Source organism: Epinephelus lanceolatus, chromosome 12, assembly GCF_041903045.1.
Source record: "Epinephelus lanceolatus isolate andai-2023 chromosome 12, ASM4190304v1, whole genome shotgun sequence".
NCBI lineage: Eukaryota > Metazoa > Chordata > Actinopteri > Perciformes > Serranidae > Epinephelus > Epinephelus lanceolatus.
Window position 1 is genome coordinate 34,152,774 of NC_135745.1, and position 17,278 is coordinate 34,170,051.

Here is a 17,278-nt window from a genome sequence, read left to right on the forward strand (position 1 = left end):
CGTGTGGCTTAGTTTCAGTGATGTGTAAAGATTTGTGTGTGTGTGTCGTCACAGGGTGCCCAGAGGAGAGAGCACCATGTGGAAATATATAGGAACGGACAGAATGGGATGTGTGTGCATGTGCTGTGTGACTGTGTGTAGGCGTGAGGGGGTTTCACAGAAAATAATAAAGAAAATTTTGAGCATTTAGAGACAATAAAGATTTGAAGCAGACAAATCTATTCTTTATATTTGTCTTTTTGAAATCCAGTCTCAAATTTATTCCAATGATTTTTTTATCTGCAGCATTCATAAATCTGCTCCCATCTCCATGCTGTCAGTGTCAGGCACAACCAGTCTTCCTTTGGCAGATTCAGTGGAGCAGTACGATGAGGCTTCTTGGGTACATTAGTATGGGTGAGCGATCATTTCTCATATTAGTCAAGATCTAAAAAAGTCTGAATAAATAAAGAACAGAATGAGGCAGCCAGCAGAATATCAGCATCAGCATGTAGAATTAGGATTGTGTATTTAACCACTGAAGCGAATGATCAGTCCTATTGGACAATTGGAGGGGTACTAATCTACTCCAGATGTGATTTCTTCAGTGTTTGGTTGCAAAGCAGATGCCACAAAAATGTTGACGTTTTTGCAAACCATGGATACATTTGTACGCTAACATGTCACAGATATGCTAAAAATGTACTTCTCTATATTTTGACATCTTGGTGGTTATGTGTGGTTAAGTTTAGGCACCAAAACCACTTCGTTATGGTTAGGAAAATAATGTTTTGGCTTAATATACCCACTTTTTGTGGCACTGTCCCAGTTAAAAATGCAGTAATGGCTCAGTACAAGGCAACTGCTTTTTGTGACACTATCCCCAGTGAAGGAAGGAGAAAAAAACCCCAAAACAAACATGTTTAGGGGTTAAAAAGCCACTGGAAACAGTGACAGGCCCTGCCAAAAAAGATCTAGGTTTAGTGGCTGAAAAGCTGCAGGAAATAGTTAAAAAGACTGGTTGGTCTCAAACAGTGGTCTTTAGCCTTGCAGGCGCCTAGCAGTGACACCGTCCATCAACCCCTCCTCAAAGTCAGCTCATATGTCCCTTTTAAAATGTTTAAGTACGACATTTAACATTCGTGGTTTGCAGAAGCATACAATGCCAATATTTTCTTCTATTGACTGGGCTGTTGTGTGCGCCCACCTTTTTTGGGGCAGCAGACCAGTTGTTACTGCCATGAAATTGCTAACATTTGCAGCATAGAGCTAGTAATGGCATTACCTGGATTTTAAAGTTTAAGGTCAGACTTTGCATAAATCCCAGTTGTGATGAGGCCCTCATTATGATTAGCAACTTGTCACCCATTGATAAATTGGGACTTTTCACCATGGAGCCCTTTGGCAAGGACAATTAAAGTTAATTTAGCCGTCCCTGGGACTGCAATTTAATATAAGTCACTGCCAAATTCCTTTGCGGTCAGTCGTTTAACATTTTAAGAATCCAACTTAAAGGTCATCTTTGATTTAAGTGCTAATGTGGGATTACTTTGATCTGCAATTATACCTGAGCCATGCCAAGAGGTTCAGGCACAAAAGGGAATTAACATCTGCATTATATAAGTAAATCACCAATGACAGAGTGCTGAGTAAAACAGTGTTTATTGAGTGTTCAGTATCACAGGACTCCAGCTCCTGAAACAAAGCAAAACAGTTACTTTTAAAATTCATACAAATATAATTTCAGACATGAAGTGATTCTTACCATTCATTCAGAGTGTTTAAGGCGTAGAGTTCTTCAAATCAAATGGGAGATTGTCTATGCCTGTTGGGTGTGGAAACCAGGGCACAGGTTGCCAGAAGTTGAAGCCTGGATGTGGATGTGGATGTGGATGTGGATGTGCTCGAGCCTGGGGTCCAGATTTGTAGCCAGCTTGAGGCATGTACTTCTGGTCACCTAGAAGTTTACCAGCCTTGGCATATATAACTTCTGGATTAAAGGGGAGCTGGAAGTAAGGAACAAAGTCAGTCACTAGGCCTGGATAGACGCCACTGCTGGGTTTTGTTGTCCTGGAACACTTTTTAGTTGTGGTAGTAGTAGAGGAGGTAGTTGTTGTCTTCTCTGTAGGATTTGAGTAACCCGGATTGGCAGTTGTGAGAGTTGGAGCCGGAGTGGTTTTCGTGGGTTTAGTTGGAGTTTGTATGTATGGAGGCTTTCCATAATAATGCTGGATGATTGGATAGTAGTAAATGTCAGTATTATTAGGCATGTGTTGTCCTACTGGAGGGTAGAAGGGATAGGGATAAGGATAATGTGGAGGGTAGTAAGGGATTTGTGGTTTTGGAGTAGTCTTGGTGGTTGTTGCAGACACTGTTGTGCTTGCCGCTGACACTGTTGCGGTCGTGGGTTTGGAAGTTGTAGTCGTCACTGGGATATTTGGAAGAGGGTAGTAGGGGTAGTAAGGGTAGTAGGGGTAATAAGGGTAATAGGGATAGTATGGATATACAGGAGGTTTCTCTGTGGATGGCTTGGTAGTTACAGTGGTCTTGTCAGGCTCAGCAGTAGTTGGTGCTGGTGTCTGTCTCATCATGTACATGTAATAGTAGTAATACCAATAGGCATAATATGCGCTGCTCGGATCATACATGGTGAGGGGCTGGGTTGCGTGACGCTTGTGACGATTCAGGCCACTGGGCATAGGAGGAGAGGGAAGTTTCCAGGGCTGCTGAGCAGGCTCAGGGGCAGTCAAAGGAGGTGTTGTAGCAGAACTTGTCAACATGGGGCAGGCAAATTTAACTCGAGTCTCCAGCCAGGTCATTGGCAACACGTAATTCCCATCCTGAAACAATATACAAGCAGTTGAGTTGACAATACCCTTAAGAAAAAAGGGACCCCATTACCCCCCCATTGTTGTGTGCAAGTGAGTAATGCAGACAGTTTATGAAATTGGTCCAATATTGAGGGGCTGCAGTATAATGTTAATGGGCACCATCAATTTGCAGCCCCTAGAAGTGCTTGTATTTTCTTTACCACTGACAAGGTCAGATTATTTTTTTTAAGTATCTGACAATATTATGGAAGAGACACATAAGTTTGATCCTTTAACCACAAACTGCCCCGACTTTGGCATTGTTAAACCGAGTTTGTTTAAATAAACTGAAGTTTTATCACTGTAGACAATATAAAACTCAAACCATCTAGATTTGTCTTCCCACTGTTCCAACAATCATTAACTCTGGTTTGGTTGAAACAAACCTTTAATTCACCCAGTTAGATGTGACAATATGTCAGCTTTATACATGCTAAAATTAGCCTACTATTTAAACAGGAGTGTTGTGGGTTTGGTGATTGAGATTGTGGGGGCCGTTTCTGGCTGCAGCACTGACTCAATACTGGACCCATTTCCAAAATTGTCTGTTAGAGACTTAGACACAAGAACATGGGGAAAAATAGGGTCTTTTCATCTTCTAACGGCTCAAACATTTGCCACCATGTGGAGCTCTCTTAGCCAGTTAGTTATGAGTAAAGGCCTACCTTTTGTATCACATTGCAGCCATCATAGGGGACAACCAAAACGAGGCCCAGTGCATTTTGCCGCACTGAATAGCCACAGGTTTCAGGCACCTGGATCAAAGGCAGGGGATGTGCATTGCCTGAGGAGGAGGAGGTTATTTTTTGCCAACTTGTCATGCACTCACAGCTTTAACAAACTGACATACAAGCTTGTTGTTACACACCCATGTCTATCTGTAAGTCAGCAGCTCCGGGTCCCATGGCTTTCAACTTCATCTTGCTTTGCCCGCAGTGCAGGGAAGGATTCAAGCGCCTCCATGCTGCTTCTTTGGCCATGCTGTCCTCAAGCTGTGACATCTGCTCCAACGTCCCTTTAGGCAAAGAAGTCCAGATACAAAGTTAACACTGGCCATATTGCTTGGTTTTGAGTATCCTGCTGTGTTTGTATGCTGTAAATTAAATTAGCTGATAACTGGACAAAATCTTACCTGCGCCATCTGATTGATCAGAGCCAACACGCAACAATTCGTCATTTCCTGTGGCAGCAGCAGATGCAGATCCTGACTGGGAGCTAACATCTTTCCCATTTAAGATATCTCTTCCTGTCCTTACTTCCATCACTGTGGCCTCATTAGCTACCCTGTCCTGCTGCATGTTTTTGCCCAGCCCTCTCAAGCTAAAACAAGTTAAACTCTGGGCCAAAGTGCACAGGATTAATATGACTGCTGCAGCTTGACATGATCTGTGTCCTCTTTCATTGTCTCCTGCCATAGCGGAGATGCAAGCTCAGCGTAGACAGACAGCACTTTCAGATATGCAGCAGAACAGCTGGGCTTTTAACAACCAGTCAGGTGCATCTTCAGCCTCAGCTTGCACCTGTGTTAATTAAGCTTGCAACAGGTGGGGCTCGTTAAGAGGCTTTGATTGTTGTCTCAGGTTAAAAAAAAGTCCACTCTGCATATTTATCAAGGAGACATGTCATTTATTTGTTGGGTTATTTTGCTGTGGTTATGTGAAAGTACATTTGTCAGTGTTTTTTGTTTTTGATGTTTAATTCTGGAGTCCCTTGTCAAGTCTCTTTGGTGAAATGTTTGAGAGAGTTTGTTGGCTTTATGTTTATCTTTTTACTCTTGTATCTCATGTCTATTTTACGTCCAGTGTAAAATAGACATCGCTGTCACTTACAAAATGTCACTCAGGTGAACACAGACCGATGAAAGAGACTCAAAATGACCACAAAGAGACACAAAAAGACAGAAAAGGGCAGATTATTTCCTCAGTAAGATACAACATTACCTCAAAGAGACCGAAACGACTACAAAAACACACAAAACAACTGCAAGGAAATACAAAATAACCACTAAGAGACATGAAACCACCACAAAGTATGTGTGTTTTGCTCCTATGTAGGAGAGGTGGTAGAGCCCTTTGCAAATCTGTGCCCAGGGGCCCATTGTCTCATAATCAACCCATGCTCAATGGTTGAATATATTCAAGGTTTTCAAAATAAAAAAAATCCACAATCATTATATTTTGAGCTATCATATTTTACAAAGTTATTAAATAGCTGAAACTGTAATGATCCTAAGAGGAAATGTGTCTATGTGAGCTGCGAATAAAAAGAGAAGTTTGAAAATGAATACTAGACTTAAAAAACTACACAAATTGCAACTTATATTTATAAAATGTTACCTCTAAGTTTAATGGATGTAATAACAGTAAGATTTTCTAGATCATAGATGTAGCCCATGGGTTGGGCTTTGGTTTTACCTTTATTATAGAGCTGACAGGAAAGAGAAAGTAGAAAGCGAAGGAAATCATAGGGGAATAAGATAGGGAATGACACACAACAAAGGTCCCCAGTCTGACTTGGATCAGGGACATTGCTTTTCATGGTCAGAGCTGGAAACTCTTAGGCTATCAGGGAGCCACAAAGTCACCTAATTTTTAAGGTGGCTATCAGGCAGACGGTTCAGGCAGAAACACCATCTCTTTGCTGGCGGTTTTTGAGCATAAAGACAACATAGCAATAACTTACTTACTCCTCTTTATCCCATATGGAACGGAAGGCTTCAATGAGCTCTTTCCACTACATCCGATCTTTGGCAGCATGTTGCGCCTCCCCCCATGACAGGTTCATCTTTTCCAACTCCAGTGACACAGTTCTGCGCCAGGTGGTTTTGGGCCTTCCAGGTTTTCTTTTGCCTGGTGGTGTTCATCTTCAGGTGACTCGTGATCTGGCCCTGTTCTATTCTTAGCACATGGCTTAGCCATCTCAAACATCTGTGTGCGATTTCTTTGGTGATGCTCCAGCTACCTGTTTTCTTGTACAGTTGAAGGTTGGAGATTTTGGCCAGAAGATCTGCATATTCATCTGAGGCATCCATTGTGAAAGACTTCTACTTTCATCATGTCTGTTTTTACCACTTGCCAACTCTCTGAACTGTACAGCAGAACAGACTTTATATTGCTGTATTGCATTGCCATTACATTACATTATACAACAGTTAGTTCCGGCCCTGCAATCTGATTGGTCGAGAGACAGTAAAACCGTGACGATATTGGAGTACAACATCACGGTTATTTCACTGTGTATGTATCACTCCGCCTCACAGCTGATTGCAATCAACAAGCAAATCAAAACTGACGGTTAGTGTCAGTTAGGTCAGCAGTTGCGTTGTAGGCTAATTAATTCATCCACTGTCAAACAGCCAAAAATATGGATTTATTTCCTAAAATAAGTTTTGAATTGAACTATGAATGGTCATCAGAGGAAGATGAGGGAGAGGAGAAGCTGAATCCATCTGAGCACACATCTAGGTTTGTCAGTGTTTCATCAGCAGAGCTCAATGACTTGGAGAAAAGCAACATACTGTCAGATCAGAAGGCAGAGTCAGCTGTGCCTGTGAAGCGACAGTCCTCCATACAGTCACCAGAGACTTATTTCACCGGCTGCACAATTAATGGAAATGTGCAGATAAATGTGTATAAAGAGTAAGTGCCTGGCGCACCATGTCTGCGTTACATAGCAACGGTGACAGCGGAGTCCTGAGGGAACTATTTTTGTTGGCGGAAGACGAATAAAATGCTTAAATTATCTATTTTGTCCTCATTTTTCAACATTTCTTAATCAGCCTTGCTTATTTAACTGTTGAACTGTTGTATAAAAGCAATATCACACTCGAGCTCGTGACGTTGTACTGTGATATCATCACGGCTGTGATTCGGTTGTAGGTACGAGGCACATCACTCCCTCTTGTGTGATATTGCTTAATTATATATAGCAATAATTAAATACAAAATACACAGCTAAACCAAGCAAATAGGGTGTTTTATGTTATGACATTACATTTGCTTTTTACTGCTTATTTCATCATTTCCTTTAAGGGTTCACCTTGTGCTCAAGCACAACTTGATTATGATCCAAATAAAATATTTAAAGAGTCTTAAATGGTTGAGCCATGGTGCCACATGTGGACAGTCTCCAATAGCCCAGTCTGACTCAACTACAATCTATCCAGGTGGTAAACTTGGATAGACCACTGCCAGCAAACCTGATGAAATATTCACTTAAAGGTGCATGTTACTTAAGCAATATCACACGAGAGGGAGTGATGTTGTACTGTGATATCGTCACGGCTGTGATTGTTTTCGGCACTTGGCCACAGGCCGAGTGCCTACGACCGAATCACAGCCGTGATGATATCACAGTACAACGTCACGAGCTCGAGTGTGATATTGCTTTCATACAACAGTTCAGTTAAATAAGCAAGGCTGATTAAGAAATGTTGAAAAATGAGGACAAAATAGATAATTTAAGCATTTTATTCGTCTTCCGCCAACAAAAATAGTTCCCTCAGGACTCCACTGTCACCGTTGCTATGTAACGCAGACATGGTGCGCCAGGCACTTACTCTTTATACACATTTATCTGCACATTTCCATTAATTGTGCAGCCGGTGAAATAAGTCTCTGGTGACTGTATGGAGGACTGTCGCTTCACAGGCACAGCTGACTCTGCCTTCTGATCTGACAGTATGTCGCTTTTCTCCAAATCATTGAGCTCTGCTGATGAAACACTGACAAACCTAGATGTGTGCTCAGATGGATTCAGCTTCTCCTCTCCATCTTCCTGATGACCATAGTTCAATTCAAAACTTATTTTAGGAAATAAATCCATATTTTTGGCTGTTTGACAGTGGATGAATTAAGTAGCCTACAACGCAACTGCTGACCTAACTGACACTAACCGTCAGTTTTGATTTGTTGATTGCAATCAGCTGTGAGGCGGAGTGATACATACAGTGAAATAACCGTGATGTTGTACTCCAATATCGTCACGGTTTTACTGTCTCTCAACCAATCAGATTGCAGGGCCGGAACTAACTGTTGTATAATTGTTATTTTGCCATCTTGTACTGGCATAAAGAACCACAATAAGCCTAAAGTGCATTTTAATCCAATTTAAAAATAGTCTATTACTATCAGCTTATGTACATTTTAAATAGTCAAATAATCCAGCTAACCAGCCTTTTGATATGAAAAAAGTTGATCCTTTCTGCACCTGAGGACTTACCAGGAAATGACATTTGAGTCCAAGTTTACCATAAGTGATCTGTAATGAAAAGGTCACTTATTGAAAATTAACAGGATTTTAGATGCAAAGAAACTCATTTTGAAGATGCTGGAAAAAGTATGCATTTTTGCACAAAGAGAAGATTTGTGCTTAGATTGTTGACAATTTTAACCAATGTCTCACATTTGTCAAATGCACCACTTTACTTTCCAAAGAGCCTCTAATCAAATGTACTAACTATTTATGGACCACTTACCTCATCCACTTCATAAGCTTAGAATAAAGGGTACCAAAGTCCTCCCCCCACAGTTGAATTTCTCTAAGTTTGCAGGTTAAACAATTGGACAGGGTCACTTATTGTTCAAACCATTTATTAGAACTGTTTCAGCAGACTAGCCTGAAATGGGGAAAGGAGCAGGAGGAAATGGATATGGATAATGGACATGCGGATGAATATGAGGGTGCGGTGTTGGGTCCTTCTTCTTGGTTGTCGTTTCAGGTGTCGTTGTTGTGGGCTTAGGGGTTGGAAAGTTGGGATAGGGAGGCATAAAGGGAGGGTAAAAAGGATTAAATGGAGGATAGAAAGGCAGGTATGGTGGGAACGGCGGTATCAGGGGTTTAGTTGGCGCCTTTGTTGTAGTTGTCGTGGGTTTCGGGGTTGCTGGCAGAGGCCCTGGAAAGGGCCAAGGAAAAGAAGGGTAGAAAGGAAAAGGATACATCGGTGGAGGAAACGTGTCTGCTGCTGGCTTTGCAGTGGTGGTGGTGGGCACTGCTGTTGTGACGGGAACAGGTTGGGGATAGGGGTAAAATGGAGGGTAGAACGGGTATTGAGGAACTTGTGGTTTCTTTGCAGTTGTTGTGGTCGTTGCCGTCGTAGGTTTTGGTACTACGGGGTATTTAGGATACATGTAGGGTGGAAAGTAATGGGGAATTTGAGGCACCTGAGGGGCAGGGTGATGAGGGGCAGGGTGATGAGGGGCAGCAGTTGTGGCAGCAGGTGCTGCAGGTTTGGGACACATGAGTGAGACTGGAGTTCCCTGCCAACGCATTGGGAGCATATAATTTCCACCCTTAGGAGAAAACAAAAGTTAGACACAAACCAATTCAAGCTAACACTATTTTCATTATCAATTAGTCCAGATTTGCTTTGTCATTTACTCTTAGTCTATACGGGTATAGTCTAAAAAAGGACTAATAAAGAATTAAGATTAAACTAATGAAACAAATCACTTCCTAAATTTTATGCTTTGTCAAATTTAAGCTCTTGGTTAGTCCAGGTGTTTTGTCAGAATAAGCCACTGATTGTCAGCTCTTGCTCATTCTGAAGGTGCAATATCTTTCATTACACAGCTTACCTCTTGCACCATGTTGCAGCCATCATAGGGAACCAACAAAACAAGCCCAAGCAGGTTCCTCTGCATGTTGTAGCCACAGGTGGAGGGGACTTGGGACAGAGGCATCGGAGCTGCGTTTACTGTGGGGGAGAAGTTCTCAATGTCACTACACAATTTTTGGTGCAAATGCCTACATTGTACAGTTTGAGTAGACATTAGTTAATGGGTGTAAATAAATTCACCTTGTTCCACTGCAAACTGTGTAGCTCCTGGGCCCACTGCTCTAAACTTCATCTGGTCTGGCCCACACTGCAGGGAAGGTGCCATGCGCTTAAATGATGCTTCTTTGGGACTGGGGTCATATACTTGTCCTTTCGACCAGCCTGAAAGGGAACATTGGTTAGTGGTACTATAACAGCACTTCGAGATTCCCAGGACAAAAAGAAGTCAGATTTTTACCTGCAGAGTCCGCTTGATAAGCAGCTTCATCATCCACAGAGGTGTTTGAGGATGACTTCTTGTTCCTATCTGCATGTGACCCAAGGCCTGACCCGAACAAGATTTTCCCCTCTTGGACAGCTGCTGTTTGGGCTGCGTCAGCTTCTCTTCGCCCCTCTCGTCGTTCTGTTTTCCTCAGTCGATAGCAGTCTATTGTTTGCACTAAATAACACATCAGAATAACAGCTGAAGCCAAGTAAACAGCAGAACTTTTCCTCTCTCCTTTATGCATCATCTCAGTACACATGAGTCCTGGAAATGTTAAGAACTGAGAGATTCTGCTCTGCTGCAGCTTTTTGTGTTGCAGGCTCCACTGCATGCAGAACAGCAACAGCCAATCAGAAGCTGCGACAGGTGTGCTGATTGATTGTTCTCTGATTAGCTGGCATTGGTTCCATCTGTGATGCCAAAAGGTCACCAGACAGCAAGGCTGGAGGGGTGAGCTGGTTACTACAAGAGTTCAATGTCAGTGTTTTTGCTTATTCACTTCAAAACCAGACATCTGGTCTGGTCAACCATGTATTAAGTTAATTCATAAATAATAAAAATAAAAGTACAATATCAAAAGGTGCTCACTCTGACTCACATAACTAACACAGGAAAAAAATTCACAACCATTCTGCCATCTTGTGGAGAAATTGTGCTTTGCATGTGACACAGGGAGTAAAAAAAGCACATTAAACTTTAACTTCAAAACTCAGAAAATTTCAAAATGCGCCTTTTAAACCTGCCATAGATGCTGTTCACATACTTAGTAGGGCTTCAATGTTCATTCTTGACCTATGGTGAGGATAATGTGATATGAAGTCCAACTTTTGAGCAAACAAATACTCAGGGGAGAAAAATGGAAATTTGAACATGTACAGGGTAAACTCCATCCACAGAGGGAGCTCTAGAAAACAAAATCTAAAAGCTATTAAAACTTCTAATTGGACACTGAGGTGAGATTGTTTTGTCATTTATTCTCTCCAAATCCACTAAAACACTGGCTCCCAAACTGGGGGTCCTGATCCCCACTAGGGGTTGCCAAAGTTTCAGGGGGTTATCACGAGGCCTTCTAGATTTTAAAGGGTGTAACCCAACTTAAAAACAACCTAACAAAACACTTTCCACACTTTGCCTTAATCTCCTCTTCATTCAAATCTTCATTCCTTTAAAGAAAACTTAATGAAATTGATATTTCTTAAGTTAAAACAGTCAAAGAGCAACCTGTTAACAGGGTCTGAAATATTTTTGGTCACATTACTGTGAAAATTTCTCCAGCCTGATGACTGATGACAATCATTGGACAGACTGAAGAACTGCAATAATAAATAGAATCTATGACAGTGATGATATTTTCTTTTCTTTTTACATTAAACACATTAAACTTTTCCTTACTGTTCATTTTGAACTGACATTAGTAGTGGTATTAAACAGGTCTTAAAAAGTGTTAAATTTAACTATATCTGTAGACACCCTGATTAGTATTCATGATCATAAAAAACAAGCAAACAAAAAAACAAAAAACATAATACGGACAGAAAATTGTATTAAAGTTCCTTAAAACAAGTAAACTCATCTCTGATGCAATATTCAGGAAATAATCATGTCAAATTGTTTTATGCACACATTTTGTGTAGTTTATCAGTTGCTCTGTACTGTTATTGTTATGCTTTGAATATAATGTGAAATATCCATGAAATACGTCACTTAGTCAGGGGTCAGGGGTCAATGATAGAAGGGAGGTCCCTTAAAGAAAAATCTGATTTTGATATTTTGCAAAATTTAGAAATGAAAGTCAAACCTTCACACTCAACTTACTAATCTCACACATATAGACTCTAATTTATGTTCAAAAATAAACCTAGATTCATGCTAATAAGATCTGAACATGTATTTTTTTAAACTGAAGCCTTGACATAAAGTTTACATCTCTTCTGCCGAGAGAGTAGACAGAGTAAACAGTTAGCACTGTGACGGTGTTAAAGTGTATAATGTAATTGTTAAATATTTGTGGGCATAAGAAACCAGTCAGGCAGTGGCCAAAATTAGGCATTACATTAACACATTGCTATTTCATCTCCATGGTTACTGACAACACCAGCAAGTGTGACATATTGAGGTAAGTGCACCACATGTGTGTACTGATTTTATTGCTTTTTTGTGGTTGTGCAGCTTGATGTGTTTTTAATTGCGTCCTAATGCGTCCACTGTATATATTCATCTTCATGGCTCTTCAGTCTTCATGGCTCTTCAATGGCTTTACTCCAGTCAGAAGGACAGACAACAAGATGAGGTCCAGCTCCTCCTGTGAGTCTGCTTCAGGCACAATTAAAAATAAACTATTAGAAACGACAACCTAGGAAAAGATCCTGTCTTATTCAGGCCTGTGTTGACTTCTCTTAATGGGACATAATCCAATGATGCCACAGATTTGTTTTACCATTAGATGCTGCTGCTGCTACATCAGAGCATCATCTCCTTGAGCCACTATCTGCCGTGGATGACCTCGTAAGAAGTCTATTTTCCTTTATTTCAACTGCTTTAAATCAATAAATACCTCATTTATTTAAGTCTTTGATGAATTACTTGTTTACTTTATTTTTCTCTGGGTTTGGTAAGATGATATCAGAGGGCTGTCCGCAGTCTGTCAGTGACCCGCCCACCTATTGTATCAGAGCAGCAGGAGTTCTGAGGTACAATCGGGAGTCTGACAACCACAGGATGAACTTAACAACCACTCTACCAGAGGTAAAAAGATCACATTACTACCCACTGTTCTAAATTCCCTTCTGCAGCAGTCTGTGTTGCTTATTAGTCCAATTTAACACTTTGTTGTCCCAGCTTGTGACTGAAAGTGAAGTGAAATGTGAGTACTGTGGAGAAAAGGCCCGACCTTCACTGGATCTAACGTGGGCACAGGGGCCTGAGGTGAGGAAGGAAGTGAATACATTCTCCAAATGTGTGTATATGACGCACTGCTGACCTCCTTGCATCCTCTTTTGTGTCCATCCTAGTCAGGTCCACTCTTCTGTTGTACCCGGCGGCAGTGGCTGTATGAGATGCTGATGAAGGAGAGATGTTTGGCTGAGGGGAGGTGTGACCCGAGGACCATGACATCGCCCATAGACAAGCCAGCCACAGAGACAGAGGAGCTTGTCCTCCAAGGCAAGGCGATGGAGGACCACAACAAGTTCATCATGGACTTGCCACAAGGACTCGGGTACAAATGTGCATCACAATATGTCTCTGTTTTTTTAATATAAAATGATATAAAAGTAAAACTTTAAACCAAGAGCGATGTAATCTGTATCCTTCATCAGAGAACAATCAGAACAGAGAGTCTATGAGGATTACTCACTCCAGCTACCTGTGGCAGAAACAAGTGAGTACTGTACTCATTCATAGCTTTAAATGTGTTCATCCAGTCAAACATGAGCTGACAAATAGTGTGTATAAAGTTATCTATGTTTTTTCTTAAGATTATTGGAAAGAAACGAAACAATTGTGCCTTCAAATAGCTTTGTGAGACTAACTTTGTTCTCTTCTTGTGTTTAGTTGCACCAACATCAAAGGTGCTCAGCTTCCGGCTCTCCTGTGCTCTAGGAAAAGGATGCTGGACAGTGTATCCCTGTGGCACAACTGAGAAGCAATTGAAAACAAAAGAGGAAGAGGAGCAGCCGTTGATCCCTTTTTGTGACCACAAGTCACTTAAATTCGGCATATGTCATCATCAGGTACTCACAAATTACTATCATGTTTGTTTTATCAAAGTCAATACTAAGTGCATCTTATTGATGTTATCCAAACTGATGACCCTGTACACAGATGGTATTTTACTTCTGTAACACAGAAGTCAGACTAGTGGAAAGTTTGTTTTAGTTCACATTTCTGCTCTGGAAATATGTGCAAAAGGTTATCAGAAATAGAAATACGTAAATGAGCTCTTGGGGGAAATGATACGTAGTAAGTAACAGTCGCTCTGATATAAAAATTATAAGAAAGCAGAAGTAAGAATATGAAAATAGGAAGTGCATAAAAATACAGTATTTGCATAATGCTACAGTGTTTAACACTGGTATATAATGTATTTAAGAATATAAAATATGTGCATTGTGCCACAACGTATAAAGCTAATTGTTAAGTTTTTAGAAATATAGATAGAAAGATAGGGATAAGACATATGTACAATATGTGCATCCTATGTTAATTATACATGCAAGAGTAGTGTAAGGACGAATAAGTTAGGTTAGTAATTAGACAATACCTCATTTGCATTTTAAACAAAAAAAAAACAACCATAAATATTTGTCTAATTTAAGTAATCAGCTGGGGAAATTTCATGGTGATATTTATTGGTTAAAAGTTTAACATATTCACCTGCTGTGTTCTGAAGGCTTTTACAGTGGTTTTTTTTTTCATACATCATTCATAGCCTGATTTGTATAACATTTTATTCCTAAAAACATGAAACAAGAATTTTGAACCTGCAATGTTCAGATTTGTCTTGAAAATGTATGCAAATTAGTGCATACTTAACAAGGTAATGCATCATTTGCATATTTAAACATACAATTTTACAATATAGATAGATCAATACATTATTTATATCCTAAAAAAAAGTCCCGTAGCCAAGTTCAGTGGCACTGAAGTATCCAAACTGCTTACTTGCAGCTTTTAAGAAAACAGTCAATTTCTCCATTATATCCTTAAGAATTTCTTTCTTTCTGTCTTTCTTTCTTTCTTTCTTTCTTTTTCTTTCTTTCTTTCTTTTGTTGTAGTCTTCTTTTTTCCATCCAAAATTATTTCAAACAAGTCATGCTGCAAGTAGTTGGCCTAGGCACATAATCATCATGTCTTTAATTAGAAGCCAAAGAAGTCTATAAATGCTTTATATTAATCTGTGCACATAAATATATACACTGCCCCCTTGTGGTCACACTGTGTTTGATCAATGCAATAAACCATGGAACAGCTGGTAAATATAAATGTAAGCTATTTGCTATTGTAAATAGGCTATTTTTTAATTATAACGAACATTTGTTGCTATTAAAGGGTTACCCCAACATTGTCCTAAAATAGCAACACATCTAATAGTATTGTACTTCCATGAAGAAGGGGGGCATGAGGCAGTTTTAAAAAGAAAGAAGTCAAAAGCAGCAGAGGCAGAGATATCCTCCTGATTTATAGCTCATAGTTTAGATCAGGCTCCTTGTGCCTACTAACTGCCCACATTTTCCACACAGTTATTTTATAATGGAGGCTTTCTGTTATGAACATCTTTTGTCTTCTATGTTCACAGGCTGGGGCAGAATTTCTGCAGAAGTATTATCCCAGTGGGATGAAATTTCTCACTGTGTTCCCTGATGGCTCTGCTCAGGTCTTGTATCCGCTCACAGTTCAGTGCTTGTAGATTTATATCATGTTTTCAGAGAGAATTTAATATGTGCAAGGCAACATGCACTGTGCAGTGGGTGTTCCCCTCCTTATCGTCATGGTAACAGCTATCCCTCAGGCCTCCTGGCTCTCGTTGTCGTGGTCACTGAAGAAAATGGAAGGGTCTGCATCGTGTATGAAGACAGTGATGCCTCCTGTCAACCGATTAGAGCGCTGTTCCAGTCCGATGGCAGGGCGACATGTTATCACAGCAATGGAAATATATGGTACAAAGAAAAGTGTTTGGAATATATTTAAAGTATAGATTGCTTTAGGTGAATTTAAATGACAAAGGATGCATCCACAGTTTCATAACATAATGTCTTATCTGTAGCCATGCTTGCTGTTACCTATAATATGTGATGCATGGTTGTGTTTATGTTGCAGGCTGACCTTCAACAGTTCAGGCGGTCAGTGTTTGGATGAGACGGGTGCCAGGGTTCGTCGGTGGAGCTGGGGCAGCCTGAGCCTCACTCCCACTCCCTTACAACCTATATTCCTGTCCTTCAACAAAAGCGTTGGGGTCCGAGTCCTCGGGAAGGAAAAAGTGTTTGTCTCCTTCCTGGCGAAAGGTCAACAGGTTAAGTTCAGTGTGGGCACCTGCTGCGCTCAGGTGAAGCATTGTTTGAAGCTTTTCTGTTCATCTTGCAGTTTCCAGTATTTCCAGCTCTGCTTCGGTAACTTTTTCAGTAAATTTTTCTCCCCTCCAGGCTGAATGTAAAACAAACACGGCTGCTTCAGGACCTCCTGTACTGAAGGAGGAGCTGTTTGTGTATGCAGCCAGGATCAGGATCAACCTGGCCATTAAGCATCTCCGCCAGTGCCTGATGACGCCCTCCCATCCCCGGCTGCTGAAGACTACACAAGCCCCTCACCTCCATGGTGTCGCCCAGAGTCTTCTGGAAGTCAGTGCTAATGTGATGATGAGTGAGAGTGAAAGAGCCTTCATCTATAGGTGCCTTCAGGACTGTCTTAAATGCACTGGCTAACTACACTGACACAGTGACAGCAGTGGCTAATAAATGTTAAACTTGTTTAACTGTGATTTGGGTGTTTTATTCTTTCGTTCCACAGTAACTAAATGGAATGTCAGGGACAAAAATAATATGGCATTTACATATCTGGGGGTCATAGAAAAGATTAAACCCCAAAACCACCTCTAAATAACTCAATGAATGTCTCTATAGCGAATCTGGGTCACTGGTTTTCCTTCACGTCCTTTAATCTCCCAATTTTTTTTCAGTTGCTACTAACAAACACCCATTTCTCTCAAAGTTAAGGACCCAACACAGCAGAGTCTGAGACACAGATCAAGGTCAATTACTGAATTTTCATGAGAACTATCAGGCTCTATAGAAGCTCACAGACAAGTTAAGACAGAGACAGGCTTGAGCGTGTTAACACTTGTCAAATGTGTTGTGATACAGAGATGGCACACTGTGTAATCTCTTGACTTTTCTAACAACACACCTAAGAAATGGTATTCTTGCATAAAATATATAACTCAAACACTTGCAATGTCCATTTTAACAAACCTTTAAGGCCTTGATTTTGGTCACTCAAGATCACAAACAGTAAAGGACTTCAAGGACTTACAGGAACCCTGTCATAATGAAGGGATTTTTCATTGTCAGGGACGTTTGCACTGTGACATCACCACATTGTACTCACACTTGATCTGTTTTGTCTTCTAATGAACTCTGTGGATCATCAAGTCTTCCTAATTGGATTAGGCTGAGCAGATGGCTCAAGGATGTGCGCTCATGACCTGAATCAAGCAAGAAGTCTGCTTTATGAAGAAAAAAAAAAAAAGGAGCTCCATTTCCTGCTTTCTTATCAGGTTCCCTTTATGTTTTAAACCTTGATGGCAATCCACCATCTCCACTCACGATGTCATTTCTGTCAACACCTGACTCCCCATGAATCAGTGAACCACAACACCACACCAGAGCCTCGCAG

The 17,278-nt window shown here is 40.7% G+C and overlaps 2 protein-coding genes across 2 annotated transcripts; one reads left to right on the forward strand and one right to left on the reverse strand.

Moving 5' to 3' along the window:
* Positions 1–8,423: 8,423 nt before the first annotated feature.
* On the reverse strand, positions 8,424–10,213 carry LOC117272411 (uncharacterized). The gene is made up of 4 exons (XM_033651330.2): positions 9,863–10,213; positions 9,646–9,786; positions 9,425–9,543; positions 8,424–9,139 (listed from the first exon to the last, which is right to left on the reverse strand). Exons 1-4 carry the CDS (start codon positions 10,146–10,148, stop codon positions 8,462–8,464), a joined length of 1,224 nt encoding a protein of 407 aa, XP_033507221.1. The 5' UTR covers positions 10,149–10,213; the 3' UTR covers positions 8,424–8,461.
* A 1,588-nt stretch (positions 10,214–11,801) lies between these two features.
* LOC117272523 (glutamate-rich protein 6) lies at positions 11,802–16,331 on the forward strand. Its single transcript, XM_033651491.2, has 11 exons — positions 11,802–12,193; positions 12,333–12,394; positions 12,506–12,634; positions 12,728–12,814; positions 12,901–13,106; positions 13,207–13,268; positions 13,442–13,620; positions 15,186–15,268; positions 15,388–15,546; positions 15,707–15,932; positions 16,030–16,331. The coding sequence occupies exons 1-11, from the start codon at positions 12,085–12,087 to the stop codon at positions 16,306–16,308; spliced, it is 1,581 nt and encodes a 526-aa protein (XP_033507382.2). The 5' UTR covers positions 11,802–12,084; the 3' UTR covers positions 16,309–16,331.
* Positions 16,332–17,278: the final 947 nt, after the last annotated feature.